The following is an 18289-nucleotide window of genomic DNA, read 5'->3' on the forward strand; positions in this document are numbered from 1 at the left end:
GAAAAATATACAGGATGTGACCATGACTGACTATGAAATCAGAAAACATTTAATTAAGAATGGGTGTGACCGATATAGAACTAATTTTTGCTCTATGTAAATGGATAGGAGGATCGGGATTAAGAGGGAATCTCTCTCTCTCCCCCCTCTCTCTCTCTCAGACGTAAATTGAACATTTCATAATGACAAATCTACCATTATAGAATATGAAATTCTGTATACATGTAAATGGTAATTATATTCACATGTTACAGATTTAAATCTAAAACGAATATATAATTCAAATGCCTAGCTGCACGAACGTCTCCAAATATTAATCAAGACGGGGGTGGGTTGGGGGGTGGGGGGGGAGTCTTCAAAGGAATTAGATAGTTTTATGTTTTATGAATTATAAGGAAAAGTACGGACGTCAGTTGCATGTACATAATTATATATCATTGCATAAAATTGTGTTCATTCAGGTATACTTATCCCACATATCAACAGACCTGTGCAATTTTTTTTCATGTTTTTTTTTTTTTTCAAAAGAAACATATAGCGTACCATTATTTCACACAGAATCGCGTTTTCACATATTTTTTTTTAACTCTTTGAGTATTTCACAAGAATCCATGCCCAAGAATCGTCTTTTCACATCTTTTATAATTCCTTGGGTATATAGAATATAGATCATAAATAATTTAACTTTTTATCAAATTTACATGTAATAACAAAATCTAATCTATAGATTGATTTTCTTTCTTTTAAGTGGCAGATATCAATTTATTTATAAAGGCTTTAAAACAGTACTGCATTACAATTTTCTATCGCTCAATTCCTTTTTGAGTGTATGTAATATTTTTTTTAATATCGAAAATAAACTCGGAAATCGGGATAATTTCGCATTCAAATCATAGAGAATAATAAATCGTCTGCATTATAGAAGGCTTATAACTATCGTATTCTGAACTTACTATACGAGACAGATAAAACTGCATTCCTGTCCATCACTATAAATGTATACTCAGTGCTTATAATATATTTACTTGAATTAGGTACCTAGCATATATATTAATTTTTTTTTTTAGATATATTCATGTGTAAATAAATTAACTGTCAATACAGACTTACACTACACTGGCAACTTCAAACTTTACATGCACTGGAAGCGGTAACCAACGTACTCTTAAATTTTGAAGAGTGAATATAGAACGTCTAAATATTTTGATATGGAGAGTGTATATGTCCCTGACGTCATCGATACTATTTCCGCCTTTATCTCGAAAGTTCTATTCTCACTTACAAGTCAGAGTTATCTTTCTTTGCCCATTGTCTACACACTAGGTAAATAGGGAAAATGACGGTATCGAAAATCTGCAAAATGTGGAATCTGATTTCAAAACAAATTATATATTTAGTATCTGTAGAATAACCTCTGTTATACATAATAATATCTTGAAAAAATATTAAAAAACAAAAAAGTTGAAAATTGACCAAACACAAGTTCACTTCCGGTTCGGACAGGAAGTACCGGAAACACACGAAAATAACTTCGAAACAAAGAGAATGTCATGATCTAATACCCCTGTTAATTTCACATCTTTACCTCAAACCGTTTCCGAGAAAAATTCCGGACAAAAGTCCATTTAAAAATTGGAAACTCGGCCGTAACTTCGGACCGGAAGTGAATTTTTCAAAAAACGGAATTTTATATAAACTTCATATATCAGCCTACTACCATGTGAAAAATTGTGAAAATCTATCCAACCATCTCTGAGTAATCGCGCTCACAAAATTTGGGAGGAATAATAATAATAATAATAAAAAGAAACAATACAATCACTATAAGTCTTCCGTTGTGAACGGAAGACTTAAAAAGAAACAATACAAACACTATAAGTCTTCCGTTGTGAACGGAAGACTTAATAATAATAATAAGAAACAGAGTAAAAACAATATGTTCCCAAACTTCGTTTGGGGAACATAATTAGAGTGTTTTTATATTTATTCTACACCTTATTCCTGACGAATATATTATCCCTTTGATCTACCGCGCCAGCTGCTGACCAGGAAGTTACCTGTTCGTTTCATATACGTTGTTAATTTGTTACAATAAATTTGTGTGTATTTATAAAGGACTTTGTTGTCTTGTCAACTGATAAAAGGTACAGAGCCCACATAATATTTATAACGAAATGCTGTAGACTACAGAAAAATAACCATTATAATACAAATATTTAATCCCGGCATTTTTCGTTACAATAATCTATATTAACAATTTGAAAAATTACCTAAAACAAACATTTTATAAAATCTACCTCACTCTCTCTATATATATAGGGTAGGGTAGTAATTTTTATAAAATGTTTGTTTGAGTCAATTTTCCGAATTGATGATATAGAGATTATATCACAAATGTGTCATCCATATATAATTTATAAGAAAAAAGTCGAACAGGCCCGGGGGGTCTATATCGGGGGGGGGGGGGTCCTGTCCTCAAGCACCTATGTAAATTGCATGTACCTAATTTTTTAAAATTAAGAAGACATTTTTTTTCATTTGTAAAGTTATGGATAAATGAAGTTATAATTTTATTCTAGTCCAATGAAGCCAGTCAGTCTTCACACGGTAAATCGACTCACCGGACCTAATAGGTTCAAAGCCCAAACGGCTTGGCACCTGTAAAATGTAAAACGGAGGATCTCGATCTCGAGGAAATGGACAGAGAAAGAAAACACTGAGTAAGCTATTGTTTGCAATTTATCATTGATATCTTGGTAAAAGAGACTTTTAATTATTTTGGTTTTTTTTTTTTTTTTTTTTTTACAGTTTACGCTTAAAATCAACCTTACATGTATATTCCGACTTCGATAACAATAACTGTCGTCATGTAGTTCGAATTTCCTCATTAAAGGACAGCATGGTCATGCAGACAAATTGTTCTGATTCGTTCTAACAAGTAATAGCTAGTGCTCTGAAATGTAGAAGGGGGTTCGATTTAATGAATTATATTTATTTTAATGACATTCATTCAAAATATTACTTTAATATTTGTACAGCTAATGAAACCTACAAAACGTGTCAGTATACATAGTCATCCTCAACCCCAGGGGTCCCGAGGACCTCTTACAAACTTCATTCGGAGCCCGAGACACATACATTTTGCTGCTTGCAAACAAGCATGCTTCTATTGATGTATACTTTTTTGAAGAAGATTTAAGGGAAATTTTTTTTCTCGGGCTAGTAGATTTTTGACAGGGCTAACAACTTTTATTTGTAATAGCATATTTCATGTCTAGCTAATTTTATGATGGGTTTCAAATACTGTCAAGAGATAAAACAATCAGTCTTTGTAAGAATTTGCTGCAGTCAGCACATCAAACATCTAATGAAGTTTATCAGGGGTCCCATTAAGCCATGAGTGGACTCAAGACTGACATTGTAAGGATTAAATAGTCAGATTTTTCTGATTGGGAATTATTCCAGTCTTGTGGGGTGTTCAACAGAGCAAGTGCTCACAAACATTTCTGATGTAGGGATCAGGAATTCTGGCTAGCATTCCTGAGCACTTGCATTGTTGAACATGCCTCTGGTTTCTCCCCGTATTACATAAAAACCCTGCATGAAATCAGCTATTTTGTATATATATGCATTTTTTTCATAGTGACATTATTGTTAACTATAATGCAGTAATTCATCTTAGGCTGTGTAGATTACCTTCCTTAATTCCATGCTATACTGAGTAGGTAAGTCTACCTTGAGATGCAGATGTTATCTGCTCTAGTTCAAGATGGCTTTGCTGTTTGCATCTGCACTGTGACAAGATTTTTTTTGGGGGGGGGGGGGATATGGTAAGTCATTGAAGGGATTAGATTTTCAAAGGCATAGACTGCTTAACAATGTTATGTTGAATATATTATTTATTCTTTATTTTCAGACAAAGAAGACTTGAATTAAACATGCGTCTTACAAGACAGTTATTTGTATCAAGGAAAAAGAGATTCAAGTTTTTATTTGACAAACTAATTTACAAGGATCTACCTTTGAATGCTCCTGCTCTCAAAGGTAAACTGTTGCATTTTTTTTTAGTTCACTAGTATATTCAGAGATCGTCCTGTCATGTGCAAGTTCATTACCTTGAAGTTGGAATTTCATTTTTTATAAGGAATAAGATTTTTTCCCCCTTTATATACATATACCTTTGAAATCAGAGCTAGATAATTATTAGCTCATCTGAGCCAAAGGCTGATGTGAGTTTTTCTGGTCAAGGTATCTAGCTATTTTTTAGGTCACCTGAGCCAAAAAGTATTGTGAGCTTTTCTGGTTGAGGTTTGTTTTGCATTTACTATGCTCATCTGAGCCAAATGCTAATGTGAGCTTTTCTGATTATGATTTGTTTTGCATTTACTAGCTCACCTGAGCCAAACACTGATGTGAGCTTTTCTGATCAAGGTTTGTATAGCATTTGTTGTAATGACCCCCTGCTGAGAGAGGGAATTCTGAAATTTATACATCAGTTTTTCAACTGTCATCTTTTTTAAGGATTTGTTTCAAATTTTTGCCAATGACAAATTCATCTTCAGAACAGGGAAGTGTGCATCCTATTATACATGTACATGTATGTCAAATTTAATTCTATTAAAATTGTGTCAGGAACCAAGAGTTTAAATAGGAATTAGGAAATTTTTTAAAAATATTTTCTGTCCATGGAGATTTTTTAAAAATACTGTAGATTTAGGTTTTTGTTTAAGATAAGGCATCTGGAATCAGAGTTAGATTACAATGTACATTTTGAGTTAAATGTGAGAATATATAGATTTCCTGAAGGTGTACAGATCAGAAGGTTCAAGTTTATGCATATATACACTGCAAAAAACAGGGGTTAAAATATACGGTAGCCCGACGCCCAGGGCTAGTCATTTTAAGACTCAGGCTAGCTTATTTAAATGTAATGATAGTCTGTCGGACTAGCAGAACAGAAAAAAAATTCTCGTCACTTTACTCTCGCTTTTCTATGTAGACTGGTTTCTTTTGAATGAGAACTACATTGTACTTAAATTTGTTTCTTGTCACCACACGTTTGAAACTTTAATTTAACTTGTTATGTTTTCATTTTACATAAAAAAAAATTTGGGCTAGTTAGTTTGAGGTTTGGGCAAGTAATTTTTTACTGATCAGTAGCCCCTGGGCTAGTGGGTTTTCCGGGAAAATTTTTACCCCTGAGAAACATCCTAAACTTGGTTTAGGAAAACATCATTACATTGTAAGTCAGTTTGAATATTATGAATAAGGCAAGCAATTTGACCTTTGGGCCAATTTATTTGGAAATATCTTTTTACTTTCAGAGAAATTTGTGTTTACAGAAAGTTTTACATCTCTGCACCATTTACAACATCAACCAGATGTAGATTTAGATGCTTCAATGTGTCACAGTGTGCTTTTAGAGTTTAAATCATGTCTTTGTCAAAGTTATGTTATATATGCTGAACAACTTCATAGAAACACATGTACCAGTATTCTAAATACTAGTAAACATTGCAGCTAAGTTTAATCGCCGAAGATTACATACAGTCAGATCTTTGGCAATTTATGTAAAAACAACATAACCTTGGACCAGAACTTACAAGTGTTTTAATTTTCCATTATAAAATGATTTTAAGATATTTAGGATATTTAATGTGTTGTAATTTCAGATGTTGAGATTGAAAAGGTTAAAGAGAGCAGAGTGACAAGTCGTAACCAACCCAGACAATTACCAGTTGAGCTAGCAGATGACCCTAGGTTTTACGCTCCTCCTAAACCAGAGGAGAGAAGCAATTATAGGGAAAAACCAGCTTTTCTTTACAATAAAAACTGCAGATTTATTGAAGGTAAATTTTAATTATTTAAATCTCTAATGTCATGGTCTGCTATAATTTTGAGATCTTGATGTTTGTTTACAGTCTTGTACATCCATTTGTGAGGTGAGGTGTTATGTCATTCACACGAATGTTATCTCTGTGTGTTTTATAACTGTAAATCACTTTTTATTCATGGGAACTTTATTTTCGCGAAATTACACGAGACAATGTGCTCGCCAAAATTTCATTCTCCTGTATATTTGTATTCCATAAGATTATATAGAGCAGTAACTACAATTCGTGAAAATTTATTCTCGCTAATAATGAGTTATTGAATATCTCGCGAAAATAAGGTGTCGTGAAAATTTAGTGATCTATAGTAGTCAGTTATTAGAAGCCTGAGATATAGAAATGAAGGTTTAGTAAAGAATTCCTCCTGAAGTTTTATGCAACTCCTTACAGGAACAAAACAAGCTTGTTTTCTAACAAAATCAGTGAGGATTGAGGGAATGCCAGAAAATGTTCAGCAACTTGTCAGCAAGTTTGAAACTCCAGATGAGGTAATACAGGAAAAAGTATTGTACGTAACCTAATATATGAATTGTAATTAAGGCATTTTGAACTGTTTTCTGATACATTTTTATGTTTCTGCACATCATGAAACTATCAAAACTGTTTACCAGTCACAGAATGAACTTCTGCATGGCTGAACTGATCCATTATGATGTCATAATTAATTTCTGGTACTTTACACCTAAAATATTGAATTATGTATGGTATAAATTGGAGCATTTTCATGGCATTAAATTTGAACAAAAGTTTTGATGAATATTGAGTAAATGAATAGGCCATAGGTGCTTCCATTTGTACATGTATCTGTATCATTTGTTGAAGTGTTGCAACATGATTTCAGTCTAGGTTGTTGCAGAAAGCTGTCATGAAAGCTCAGATGTGGGAATCCACCAAAGAAAGACTCCCTAAGCGAACTGATCCTGAAAAGCCATTATATAGATTTGCTAGAGAGTATGGAATTCCCAGAGATAAGAGTTTGTAAGTGTCTAATTCTAATCATGTCTGCATGCATACTCACCTAAGGTTACACTAACTGAACTGGGAACTGAAGACACCCATTCACTTGTGTTCTGATTGTGTCAAAAACAAACCTAACAAAGGTATAATACATGTAGTGTTCTCAATTTCATTCAAGCTACATATCAAGGAAAGGGTGGGGGTTTACAGAACAACTAGTTTTTAGCTCACCTGAGCCGAAGGCTCAAGTGAGCTTTTCTGATCACATTTTGTCTGTAGTCCGTCTGTCCGTCTATCTGTCCGTCTGTAAACTTTTCACATTTTCGACTACTTCTCCAAAACCACTGTGCCAATTTCAACCAAACTTGCCACAAAGTATCCTTGGGTAAAGGGGATTCAAGTTTGTGCAAATGAAGGGCCACCCCTTGTTCCAAGGGGAGATAATTATGAATTCGTGAAAAATTAGTGGCATCATTAAAAAATCTTCTTCTCAAGAACCACTGTGCTTGAAAATATGAAACTTATTTGGAAGCATGTAGATTCAAGTTTGTTCAAGTCATGACCCCCGGGGGTCGGGTGGGGCCACAATGGGCGATCAAAGTTTTACATAGGAATATATAGGAAAAGTCTTTAAAAATCTTCTTCTCAAGAACAGCAAAGCCATAATTGTTCATATTTACATGGTAGCATCTTCAGGTAGTGTAGATTCAAGTTTGTTCAAATCATGACCCCCGGGGGTCGGATGGGGCCACAATGGGTGATCAAAGTTTTACATAGGAATATATAGGAAAACTCTTTAAAAATCTTCTTCTCAAGAACAGCAAAGCCATGATTGGTCATATTTACATGGAAGCATCTTCAGGTAGTGTAGATTCAAGTTTGTTCAAATCATGACCCCCGGGGGTTGGGTGGGGCCACAATGGGTGATCAAAGTTTTACATAGGAATATATAGGAAAAATCTTTAAAAATCTTTTTCTCAAGAACAGCAAAGCCATGATTGGTCATATTTACATGGAAGCATCTTCAGGTAGTGTAGATTCAAGTTTGTTCAAATCATGACCCCCGGGGGTCGGATGGGGCCACGATGGGTGATCAAAGTTTTACATAGGAATATATAGGAAAACTCTTTAAAAATCTTTTTCTCAAGAACAGCAAAGCCATGATTGGTCATATTTACATGGAAGCATCTTCAGGTAGTTTAGATTCAAGTTTGTTCAAATCATGACCCCTGGGGGTCGGATGGGGCCACAATGGGCGATCAAAGTTTTACATAGGAATATATAGTAAAAATTTTTAAAAAAAAAACTATTTCTTAAGAACAGCAAAGCCATGGTTGGTCATATTTATATGGAAGCATTCTTAGATAGTGTAGATTCAAGTTTGTTCAAACATGACCCCTGGGGGTAGGGTGGGGCCACAATGGGTGATCAAAGTTTTACATAGGAATACATAGGAAAAATCTTTAAAAATCTTCTACTCAAGAACAGCAAAGCCATGATTGGTCATATTTAAGTGGAAGCATCCTCAGGTAATGTAGATTCAAATCCCCCCCCCCCCCCCCCCCCCCGAACCACTTTTATATTTAAACTTTTCAACCTTTCAAGACTGAACTGATTTATGCTTTTTCCTAGCCATAGTGCTCAGGTGAGTGATGTGGCCCCTGGGCCTCTTGTTATCTAATCAGATGGCAGAATACCACTGGATATCTAGGTATAATTGGAGAGTTATAGTACTATTGTTTTGTTAGGTATAAATAGGAATAAACAACACCACTGTATTTCTAGGTATTATTGGAGAGTTATAGCACCATTTCTTTGTTAGGTCTAATTAGGTATGTAAAGGTACTACACTACTGGATATCTAGGTATACTGTAAAATGAGAAAATTTGGTGCACTACTAATTTTAGCGCCTTTGGCGCAAGCGCCCCTGAGCACTAAAATTTATTATGTGCTAACTGATTTCTAAATATGAATTTTTTTGTGTTCAAACCAGTTCAAAGCACTTTAGTACATGTAAACCGGAATGTGCGATTACATAATGTCATAGGGTCGCTGTATTTTTACACACTCACACTGGCAGACTGTAGAGTCGATTCCTAAATGTAAAGATATTTTCAGTGTTTGTTTCCATTTTGGTATCAATAATTTGTACTTGATAAGGTGAATTTGAAATAATCCATCCAGCCAAAACCAAAGACTAATCATTGGCCATTCTAAACTATTTATTCCATTGTAGAAATATGTTGTCATTTGACCTGCTTCGTATGGCCGAGATTGCTGTCACAGCCAAATACCCAAATGCTGGAAAAAACAGGAGAATGATATTTCATCCGCATGGAATAGCAACATTCTTCAAGTACAATGGTACCACAAATTTGAGTCACCTGAGTCTCATTATTTTTTCCCCAATTTTTTTTTTTTAATAAAGCAAATTTATCAACTCTCAAACCTCCTTCACTTGAAGTTTTCGGTTTCTTGTATTTTTCTTGTCCCATTACATAAATTTCTATATACAGTTAAGCCTCATTATCTTGAACCTGATGTGACTTAGAAAAGACTTCGAGATGTCGAGGTTAAATACTGAATGTGTACTTAAAAAAAAGGCTTCATATTGTAGTGGCTTTGGTGCAGACAACAATGTCCTAATTCATGAATACTTTTTATAAATAATTAAGAAATACTATACATTGCATGGACATTTGTAGTGCTAATTCATGATTATGCCAACCACTCTATATGCAGTGATTGTGGTAAATTTTGAATATATGTCAATTTATGTACACATACAGTAGACAGAGAAAAGGTGTTTTGGAATTTTAATTCACTTCGACATATCCAAGGTATTCAAGATATCAAAGTATGAAATTAAGAAATTCAAATGTATTTCACTTTCAACAACTAGAAGTAAATTTTCTGTCAAAATCATCAAAGTGTGAATAATAAGGTTTGACTGTACTTTGAATAAAAACATCTCTTTCTGCATCTAGAATAATTTTGCTGAATGATTTCTTCACAATATTCTCCTAGTAACTTAATGCAGTATAATTTCCCTCTCTCCAATAATGCAGTATAATTCCCTCTCCCTAATACATATAATGTATTAAAATCTCCTTCTCCTTATTACTTGTAATGCAATAATACATCCCCCCTAAAATTTGTAATGCAGTGAAATCTCTCTCTCTTGCTTATATATATAATGCAGTAATATCTTCCTCCCCCCTATACATCTAATGCAGTAATATCCCCCACACCCAAATGCATGCAATGCAGTTAGATCTCTCTCCCACAAGTGCATGCAATACAATAATATTCCCCTCCCCGAATACATTTAATGTAGTAATATCTCCCCGAGTAACCCCCCCCCCCCCCCATATACATCTAATGCAGTAATATCTCTCTTCTCTTAAAACTTGTAAAATAATATCCTTTCCCCCTAATATATAATACAGTAACATATCCCTCCGCCTCATACATGTAATGCAGTAATATCTCCCTCCCCCTAATACATATCATGCAGTGTTATCTCCCTCCCCTTAATACATATAATGCAATGATATCTCCCTCCCCCTTAAAGGTATAATGCAGTAATATTTCCTTCCTCCTTATACATGTATTGCAGTAATATTTCCCTCCCCCTAATACATATAATGCAGTTATATCTTCCTCCTCCAAATACATGCAATGCAGTAATGTCTTCTACCTCCTACATGCAATGCAGTAATATCTTCTACCTCCAACATGCAATGCAGTAATATCTTATACCTCCTACATGTTATTTGTGTAATACAGTAATATCTTTTGCCCCCTTCCAAAATGTTCAGTCATCCTATACTTAGCCAGACCGAGCTCTTTGCTGGTCACTTAAAATAACTTTAATCATTATGTTATATTAAGTGATTCTAACTGGTGTTACTGATACATTTTCAGAGTCTCTCCTGAGTTTTTACTTGGGTATTGATGCCATGATAACATCACCTTCACCCCTGCCCCCGTTTCTGTCGGAGGAGAGAGTGGAAGCTTCAGTGGAGAACATCATTCCCTCCATCTATCCCATCATGCCCACCATTGATTTTTACAAATCACATAATTACAACTTGAAGAATGCCTCAGGTCAGATGATTTTATACTTTGCTCGGTAGAGAACACTGTCAAATTTTCAGAGGTGGATCGAGTTTTCAATGTAAAGTACAATTTAAAGGAACTTAACGGTGTATATATTTAAAAAATTATTACTTTCAGGAATCATATTGGCATAAAAAATAATCAGAAGGGGGATGGGGGTACATGTCATAATAAAAATGTTCCTCCGATTTCTTCAGTTTCAATTAGTAAAGGTTCAGTAAATATAAACAGGTGATGAAGAGATTTATCACATGTAAACAGATTCAAAATCACAATTATTTTAATAAGAAAACAGAGAGCTCTGCAAGGTTGTTCAACAACGATATTTTCACTCAACCTTTATACATACAAACATTAGACTTCCACCTCAGAACAAATCTGCACTTGGTGTTTACAAAAGTTGTAAAGCCTGTACCTATCACTATTTTTTTTCTTTCATATTTATAAAAAATCAAAGGACTCTACCTTCAAAACACAGCTTCATATATTGTCCATAGATTTTATTTGGCTTCTTCAGATTTTTAAAAAAGATTCAAATTTTGACAAGTAACCAGGGACCACAGATAAAACCCTAGTGAGATTTGTTCTTTTAAAATTTTCATATCACACTACATATTGATGAGGAAAATTATGTACTATCCAAGACAAACAAAGTTTGAGGAAAAAAATCTATCATTCAATATTTTGTTACAATTCACAATAAAACTAAAGCCCTTCATTTTTTTGATCAACTGTAATAATATTGATAGGCGAAGTCAATCTCATGAACTTCACAATTTATGTAGAAGCACTTTTTGCTGCTGGTAACCATGCACAGAGAAGAAGATTTTTTTTTACTATAACCATATATATGATTAATACAGTTCACACTAACACCAGAACTGCTAACCCTGGGGCCATGAATTTCACAATTTTTTTTTCTGACAAAAATGTTAAAACTTTTAAATATTCTGAAAGATAGCACAACAGATTTAAAATTTACACAAGTACTGATGATTTTAATATTCTGTAACGTTTTTGCCGTAATGAGTTCGTATGATAGGATAAATATGGCTAGATATGGTATGGTTTTAAAAGCCTGGTTGCAGCTAAGATCTGGTCTCTTAATTTCTGGTAGCGAATATAATTATGAATAAACCTGGTAGCGTTTTTTTACAAAAGAAATCAACAAAAGATAATAAAGTTTTCAAAAATTATATTATGATATTCAGAATTTATTATAGTTAACAAAACCAACAACAATTAATATATATTTATATATGTGGTTGCACAATGTCACTTGCTAGATTTACAGGACCCCGAAATTCTGATAAAGTTAAAGTTAATTACTAATACCTAATTTCATAAATAATAAATAAAGGATATAAATTTCAATAATATATTAATATTTCCTCGACATTCCAAAGATAGTCTGGGAGCGACTAATTTCTACATCCGTTTACTAGAATCCCAAAACTTCAACTGAACTACAAAACTAAACGTTAACGCTAATGTGACGTAGCATAACCAAACGTGACGTTGCACAACCCAAAATCACGACACATTTCAGGTAAAACCTATACATAATTTCCCGCGACCGGAAGTAATGGAAAATGAAAGTACAAATATGTAATGACTTATAAATAAGGTAAATCAATGATGTACAATAAATTTAAATGTATTTTAAACATATGATAATGATGAATGAATCTTCCGGTCGGTATAAATTAAGATCACAAATAGATAAACACACATTATAATAATACACAGTCAAAAATCATTACATCGTTACAATTCTATCAGAGATGATGATATAGTCAAAATGAGTCACTTAAGAAATATATCAAAGTGAAATTAAGATTCTGTACATTAATCGAAGTCAAAATCTTAATACAGATCAAAAATGATTATTTTATGTTATTGAATATTGGTATTGAATTGATGTCAAATCAGATCATTGAATTTTATGTAAATTTGAAAGCAGCAATCCTGTCATTTTTATGTCATGTCTTTTTTAGCTCACCTGAGCTGAAAGCTCAAGTAAGCTTTTCTGAACACACATTGTCCTTCGTCTGTCCGTCTGTAAACTTTTCACATTTTCAACTTCTTCTCAAGAACCACTGGGCCGATTTTTACCAAAGTTGTTACAAAGCATTCTTGTGTAAAGGGGAATTTATATTTTTAAAATGAAGGCCAAGCCCCCCCCCCCCCCCCTCCAAGGGGAGATAATCAAGAAAAGACAAAAATAGGATGGGGTCATTAAAAAATCTTCTTAAAAATGGTGAACCATCGGGCCAGAAAATCTGAAACTTATCTGGAATCTTCCTTAGGTAGTATAGATTCTAAATTGTTCAAATCATGGCCCCCGGGGGTAGGCTGGGGCCACAATAGAGAATCAAAGTTTTACATTGAAATATGTAGGAAATATCTTTAAAAATCTTCTCAAGAACCACTGGGTCAGAAAATTCATGTGGAATCTTCCTGAGGTAATGTAGATTGTAAATTGTTCAAAACATGGCCCCCGGGGGTAGGGTGGGGCAACAATAGGGAATCAAAGTTTTTCATACTTATGTGGAATCTTCCTGATGTAGCATAGATTCTAAATTATACAAATCATGGCCCAAGGAGTTATGGTGGGACCACATTAGGGAATCAAAGTTTTACATTGAAATATATGGGGAAAATCTTTAAAAAAAATTTTTCTCAAGAACCACTAGCTCAGAAAAGATGAAAGATAGGTGAAAGTTTCCTGAGATAGTGTAAATTGTAAATTTATTCGTACTTTGGTCCCCAGGGGTAGGGTGGGGCCACAATAGGGAATCAAAGTTTGATATAGATTCTATATGAAAAGAAATATTTTAAAATCATCTCAAGTACAGCTAAGCCATTAGGTGATTAGTCATATTGATATGGAAGCAACTTTAGGTAGTGTAGATTCACGTTTGTTCAAATAATGACCTTCCTCCCCTCCCAGGAATAAGGTGGAGCCACAATACCCAATCAAAGTATAAACAGAATTTTATTAGAAAAGGTCTTTTAAACTTCTCTTCTCAAGAAAAGTGAAGCCATGATGAATCATATTTTTAATGTGAAAGCATTCTTAGGTAGTGTAGATTCAAGTTTGTTGAAATCTTGAACCTCCAGGGATAGAGTGGGACCACAATAGAAGATCATAGTTTTACATATTAGGAATTTATAGGAAAAGATTTTAAAAACCTTCTCTGAAGAACAGCAAAGCCGTGATTAGTCTTATTTATATTGAAGCATCCTCTGATAGTGCAGATTCAATTTTTTCATATCATGGCCCCCGTATATAGAATGGGGCCACAAAAGGTGAATCAAAATTTTACATAGGAATATACTCGTATATAAGGGGCAAATCTGATGAAGAACAACAGGCCCAAAGTGACTCAGGTGAGAGTGGTGGCCCATGGGCCTCTTTTTTGGGGGGGTGGGGGGGGTGTTTCTCGTTTATCCATCCATATATTTTTTCAAGGGGGAGGGAGGGAGGTTGTAGGGTTACTCTTGTTTGTCTATACATCTAGCTATTCTGGATAGATTTCCATTTAGCATCTGAAGTGACCTTAACAGATTTATAGATCAAATCAAGAATCTAAATATTGACTCACACTGATGTTTAAATTCCAGGATACTATGGAGAGTGTAACCGTTTTCCTCACACACTGATTTTGCTGAATAATGATGACTGGTCTGAGGACGAACGACAAGCCCGAGCTCTGGTGACTGCTATGGGTGTGACAGTGGGGCATGTAAAAAGAATGTATCCAGTAAGTACATGTCCTAGGTACAACCTTATTCTAACAATAATTAGTGTGTGCATGGGACAGTACAACTTACAATTGCATGCCAGTATGCAGCAAAGCTGAGAGCTGTGTCTGTGAAATATTTCACATATGCTCCTCTCAGCAGGAAAATTAAGCATACTTTCTTTAAAAAGTTTGCATTTGTCACTTGTGTCCTGTCTGTCTCTTTCTTTTCATTATTTTTTATAAATATTTAGTGGTTAGAGAAGAAATTCTCGTTTTATGTGATTGGTCATGTAATATAAATGCAGTAAGATTTCTAAATGATATCTGCCTCAAGGCTCCATGGGTAAAAGCTTGTCACAGAACTCCTTCTATATTCTGGGTTTTGATTTAATTCTGCTATGTCATAGTTACAATAAACGCTTAATACTAGATTACATGATTTCTACTAATAAATCTTTCTGTAAACTAAGTTGAATGCCATGCTTGCTCATTAAAAGGAATATTGGACAATTTTTAAAATAATTTACAAAAAAGACATATTCTTTAAGGAGGGGTCCTATGTCAGAATTCAGTCGTTAATACGGAGCGTTCTGCTACACTCAGCAATTGCTGCACAGATTCTGTGTATTGAGTTAATGAATGTGTTAACTATTCTTATTGGGATATTATTCCATTCATCCATCACTGCTTCCGTTGCAGTGTTGTTTGGAAGATGCTGACATTGTCAAACTCATTTATCAATTTCATCTCACAAGTGTTCGATGGGAGAGAGGTCGGGATTGTATGGAGGCCATTCAAGTGGTACGTTATAGTTCATTGCCAGATTATCGCAGCATATTTGTGCAAAATGTGGGCGAGCATTGTCCTGTGGAGAATAAGATTATGCTGATGCATAAAGGATTCAACATATGCAGTATGACGTCTCGATAATGTATAGTCATTGGAGAGCTGTCAACAACCACTTAAGGCATTTTAAGTCAATGAGCTATTCCACCCCACACCATTAATAAGGACCCTCCCCCAATCCATCTCCCTCCATAACACATGCATCGGAAAAACGTTCACCTTGTTCCTATACACTTGCCTCCTTCCATCCACTCAAAAAATGGAGAATCTAAATTCGTCAGAGACTAGCACATTTCTCCAGCGTTGCAGGGGAAATCTGTTGGGACGATGTCTATTTAGTGCCGTTTTTGCACTTATTCGAGCATTGTAACTTCCTGGGAAATGAGCAGTAGTTTCTACAGCAGTTTGGAAAAGATTACTGAGATGAGAAGACAAATTTCTGTCTTAGTGCAGAGTCGTTACACCCCAAATGACCACTTCTAGTCCCATCGTTTAGACTTCCTGCATTCGCCGTTTAAGACATGATATGGTTGACTGTGCAACGTTAAAATATTCAGCAACAGAAATTTGATCTTGCCCTTGCAAGAGTAACCCTGTTGCTTCATCCCTCTGACATTCGTTTAAGCAAGGCATTGTGACAAGTTGATGTCAACTCAAATAAAGTGCAGAACTTTTGCACATATGCATCAAATATTAAAAAATGATCAACAATGATTACAAATTGTACCTCATGTGTCATCAGACCAAAGTTGTTGCCAAAATTTTGTGCTTCATTATTTGAACATGCTCTTTTCATGGTTGAATGATTTTCCATTCATGAACCTGTAGCCGACACTCCATTGAACAATCAAAAACATTCTTTAGCTCGGATTTTATTTTTATGTATATATAGTACCCAAAAAGTAAAATATGTGTTTCTTTTTCTTTTCAGTATAAAATTATTGGTACCAAGCACATCTTTCATTTCATTAAAACATTTAATTTCTCCATTTTCTGTCACCAGATTTCACTCAAACAAAATAAATTATTAGGCTTGGACCTAGAACTAATGTCTTTGGAGAATTCATAGAAACTGAAACACTTGAAAACATTGCTTATAAAAATTTGATACATCCTTTTTAGGATGTGGGTAAAATTTGGTTACATAAAAAAAATTATTATCCAGGTTTATTCAAAATGTATTCTGTACTCACTTGATTGAACTTGGATAACTAATAGAAAATTAAATAATAGTTAATATACATTTGTGATAAATGTATTCATTTTTTTCTCTTTCTCTTTTAGGAAGTCAAAGCAGAGCTCCCAAAGCCAATGTCTATACAAGTGATCAATTTGAGTGAAACAACTTTGAACTTTACGTATTTTCAGCTTAACACTATTGATTTTGATGATTTAGACACTGGTGTGAAAAATTTTGTATGGTTTGACAATGAGAATGTATTGTTTGAAAAGCACTTATCTCAGCCATGGAAAGATGAGGATTCTGGAACTAGGATCGAAAATTTAGATATGGAACCTTTTAAGAAACTTCTGGCTACAGTTGGATATTGTGCAGAATTAGAAGACACATCATCAAATTTTAAAGATGTTCTTATTGAACTCTAAAGTTATTAAAGGAATAAAATGATTTGAGGTTTATTTATATGTTTATTTACTTATAGGTATTGTCTCCTTTAAATACCGTAATAGGACGGGACTCAAGAATGCTTTCCAAATATCCCCATAATTCAATGTCATTTTTGAACTCCTTTCCCTGTAGAATTCCACAGGTTAAGAGATTTAGGGAAAGTTTGAAAACTAAGCAAAAATGCAGCTTGAACATTAGGCTCCTAGACCCACAAGGTGGCTTCAGAGTTGGAAGGGGATTAGTTTTGTGTGTATAGTTGTAGAAGCTTATGGGTTACTGAAATGTACCTTTGGTACCTTATATTTGGTGGAAATTAATGCAAGTTCTCCACAAATTTCATCCAGACGGTATTGTGGATTGATTATTGGCGTCCAGATTACTGAGGCTTGTCTGTTTTTCAATGCACATGCAAACCATTGACCAGGTTAAAGTTTTAGGAGCAGGTCCATTCTTTAATTACTTCAAGCCTTACCTGGACCAAACTTGCTTGAATCGTACATCTAGGGATGGACGTTAAAAAATCTGCTTGGGATGCTGAATCTGACCTATATTTTCCAGATGAATGTCCAGGTTAAAGTTTTAGAAGCAGGTCTAAGTAACTAGAAGACCTAACCTGGAACAAACTTGCTTGGATCATACATTTAGGAATGAACACTACTTATCTGCTTCGGATGCTGGATCTGACCTTTATTTGCCAAATGACTGACCAGGGTATTGTTTTTGAACTAGCTCTATATCTATATGGTCTGTTATGATAAGACTTGCATGGATGCATGGATGATTCAACAAGGGATGGACATTACTAGACTTGCTTCGGATGTTGGAACTAACTTTAGTTACATTTTATGGATGAGTGAAAAGGTAAAAGTTTTTGGAGCAGGTCCATTCCCAAGTAACTATATGTTCTACTTAAATCAAATTTGCATAGATATTGATCTCGGGATGCACACAAACTAGAAAAATAATTGGTGTGAGATTTGCCATATGGATAACATTTGCTGAGGTGAGCTTCGTAATTTTTGATTACCTATGTTTTAAAAATAAAAGTGAGAAAACAATAAAATGATTAGTTTTGTATTATATAAATTATAATCAA

The 18289-nt window shown here is 34.3% G+C and overlaps 1 protein-coding gene across 1 annotated transcript; it reads left to right on the plus strand.

Annotated features, from left to right (window-relative positions):
- The first annotated feature begins 2661 nt into the window (after window positions 1-2661).
- LOC133192046 (large ribosomal subunit protein mL37-like) lies at window positions 2662-17204 on the plus strand. The gene is made up of 9 exons (XM_061327890.1): window positions 2662-2756; window positions 3917-4044; window positions 5673-5849; window positions 6282-6379; window positions 6733-6869; window positions 9086-9213; window positions 10777-10959; window positions 14599-14738; window positions 16851-17204. The coding sequence occupies exons 2-9, from the start codon at window positions 3939-3941 to the stop codon at window positions 17169-17171; spliced, it is 1290 nt and encodes a 429-aa protein (XP_061183874.1). The 5' UTR covers window positions 2662-2756; window positions 3917-3938; the 3' UTR covers window positions 17172-17204.
- The last annotated feature ends 1085 nt before the right edge of the window (window positions 17205-18289 follow it).

Source organism: Saccostrea echinata, unplaced genomic scaffold (assembly GCF_033153115.1).
Source record: "Saccostrea echinata isolate AGI-Se365-2 ecotype Australia unplaced genomic scaffold, CSIRO_AGI_Sech_v1 ptg000025l, whole genome shotgun sequence".
Classification (NCBI taxonomy): Eukaryota; Metazoa; Mollusca; class Bivalvia; order Ostreida; family Ostreidae; genus Saccostrea; species Saccostrea echinata.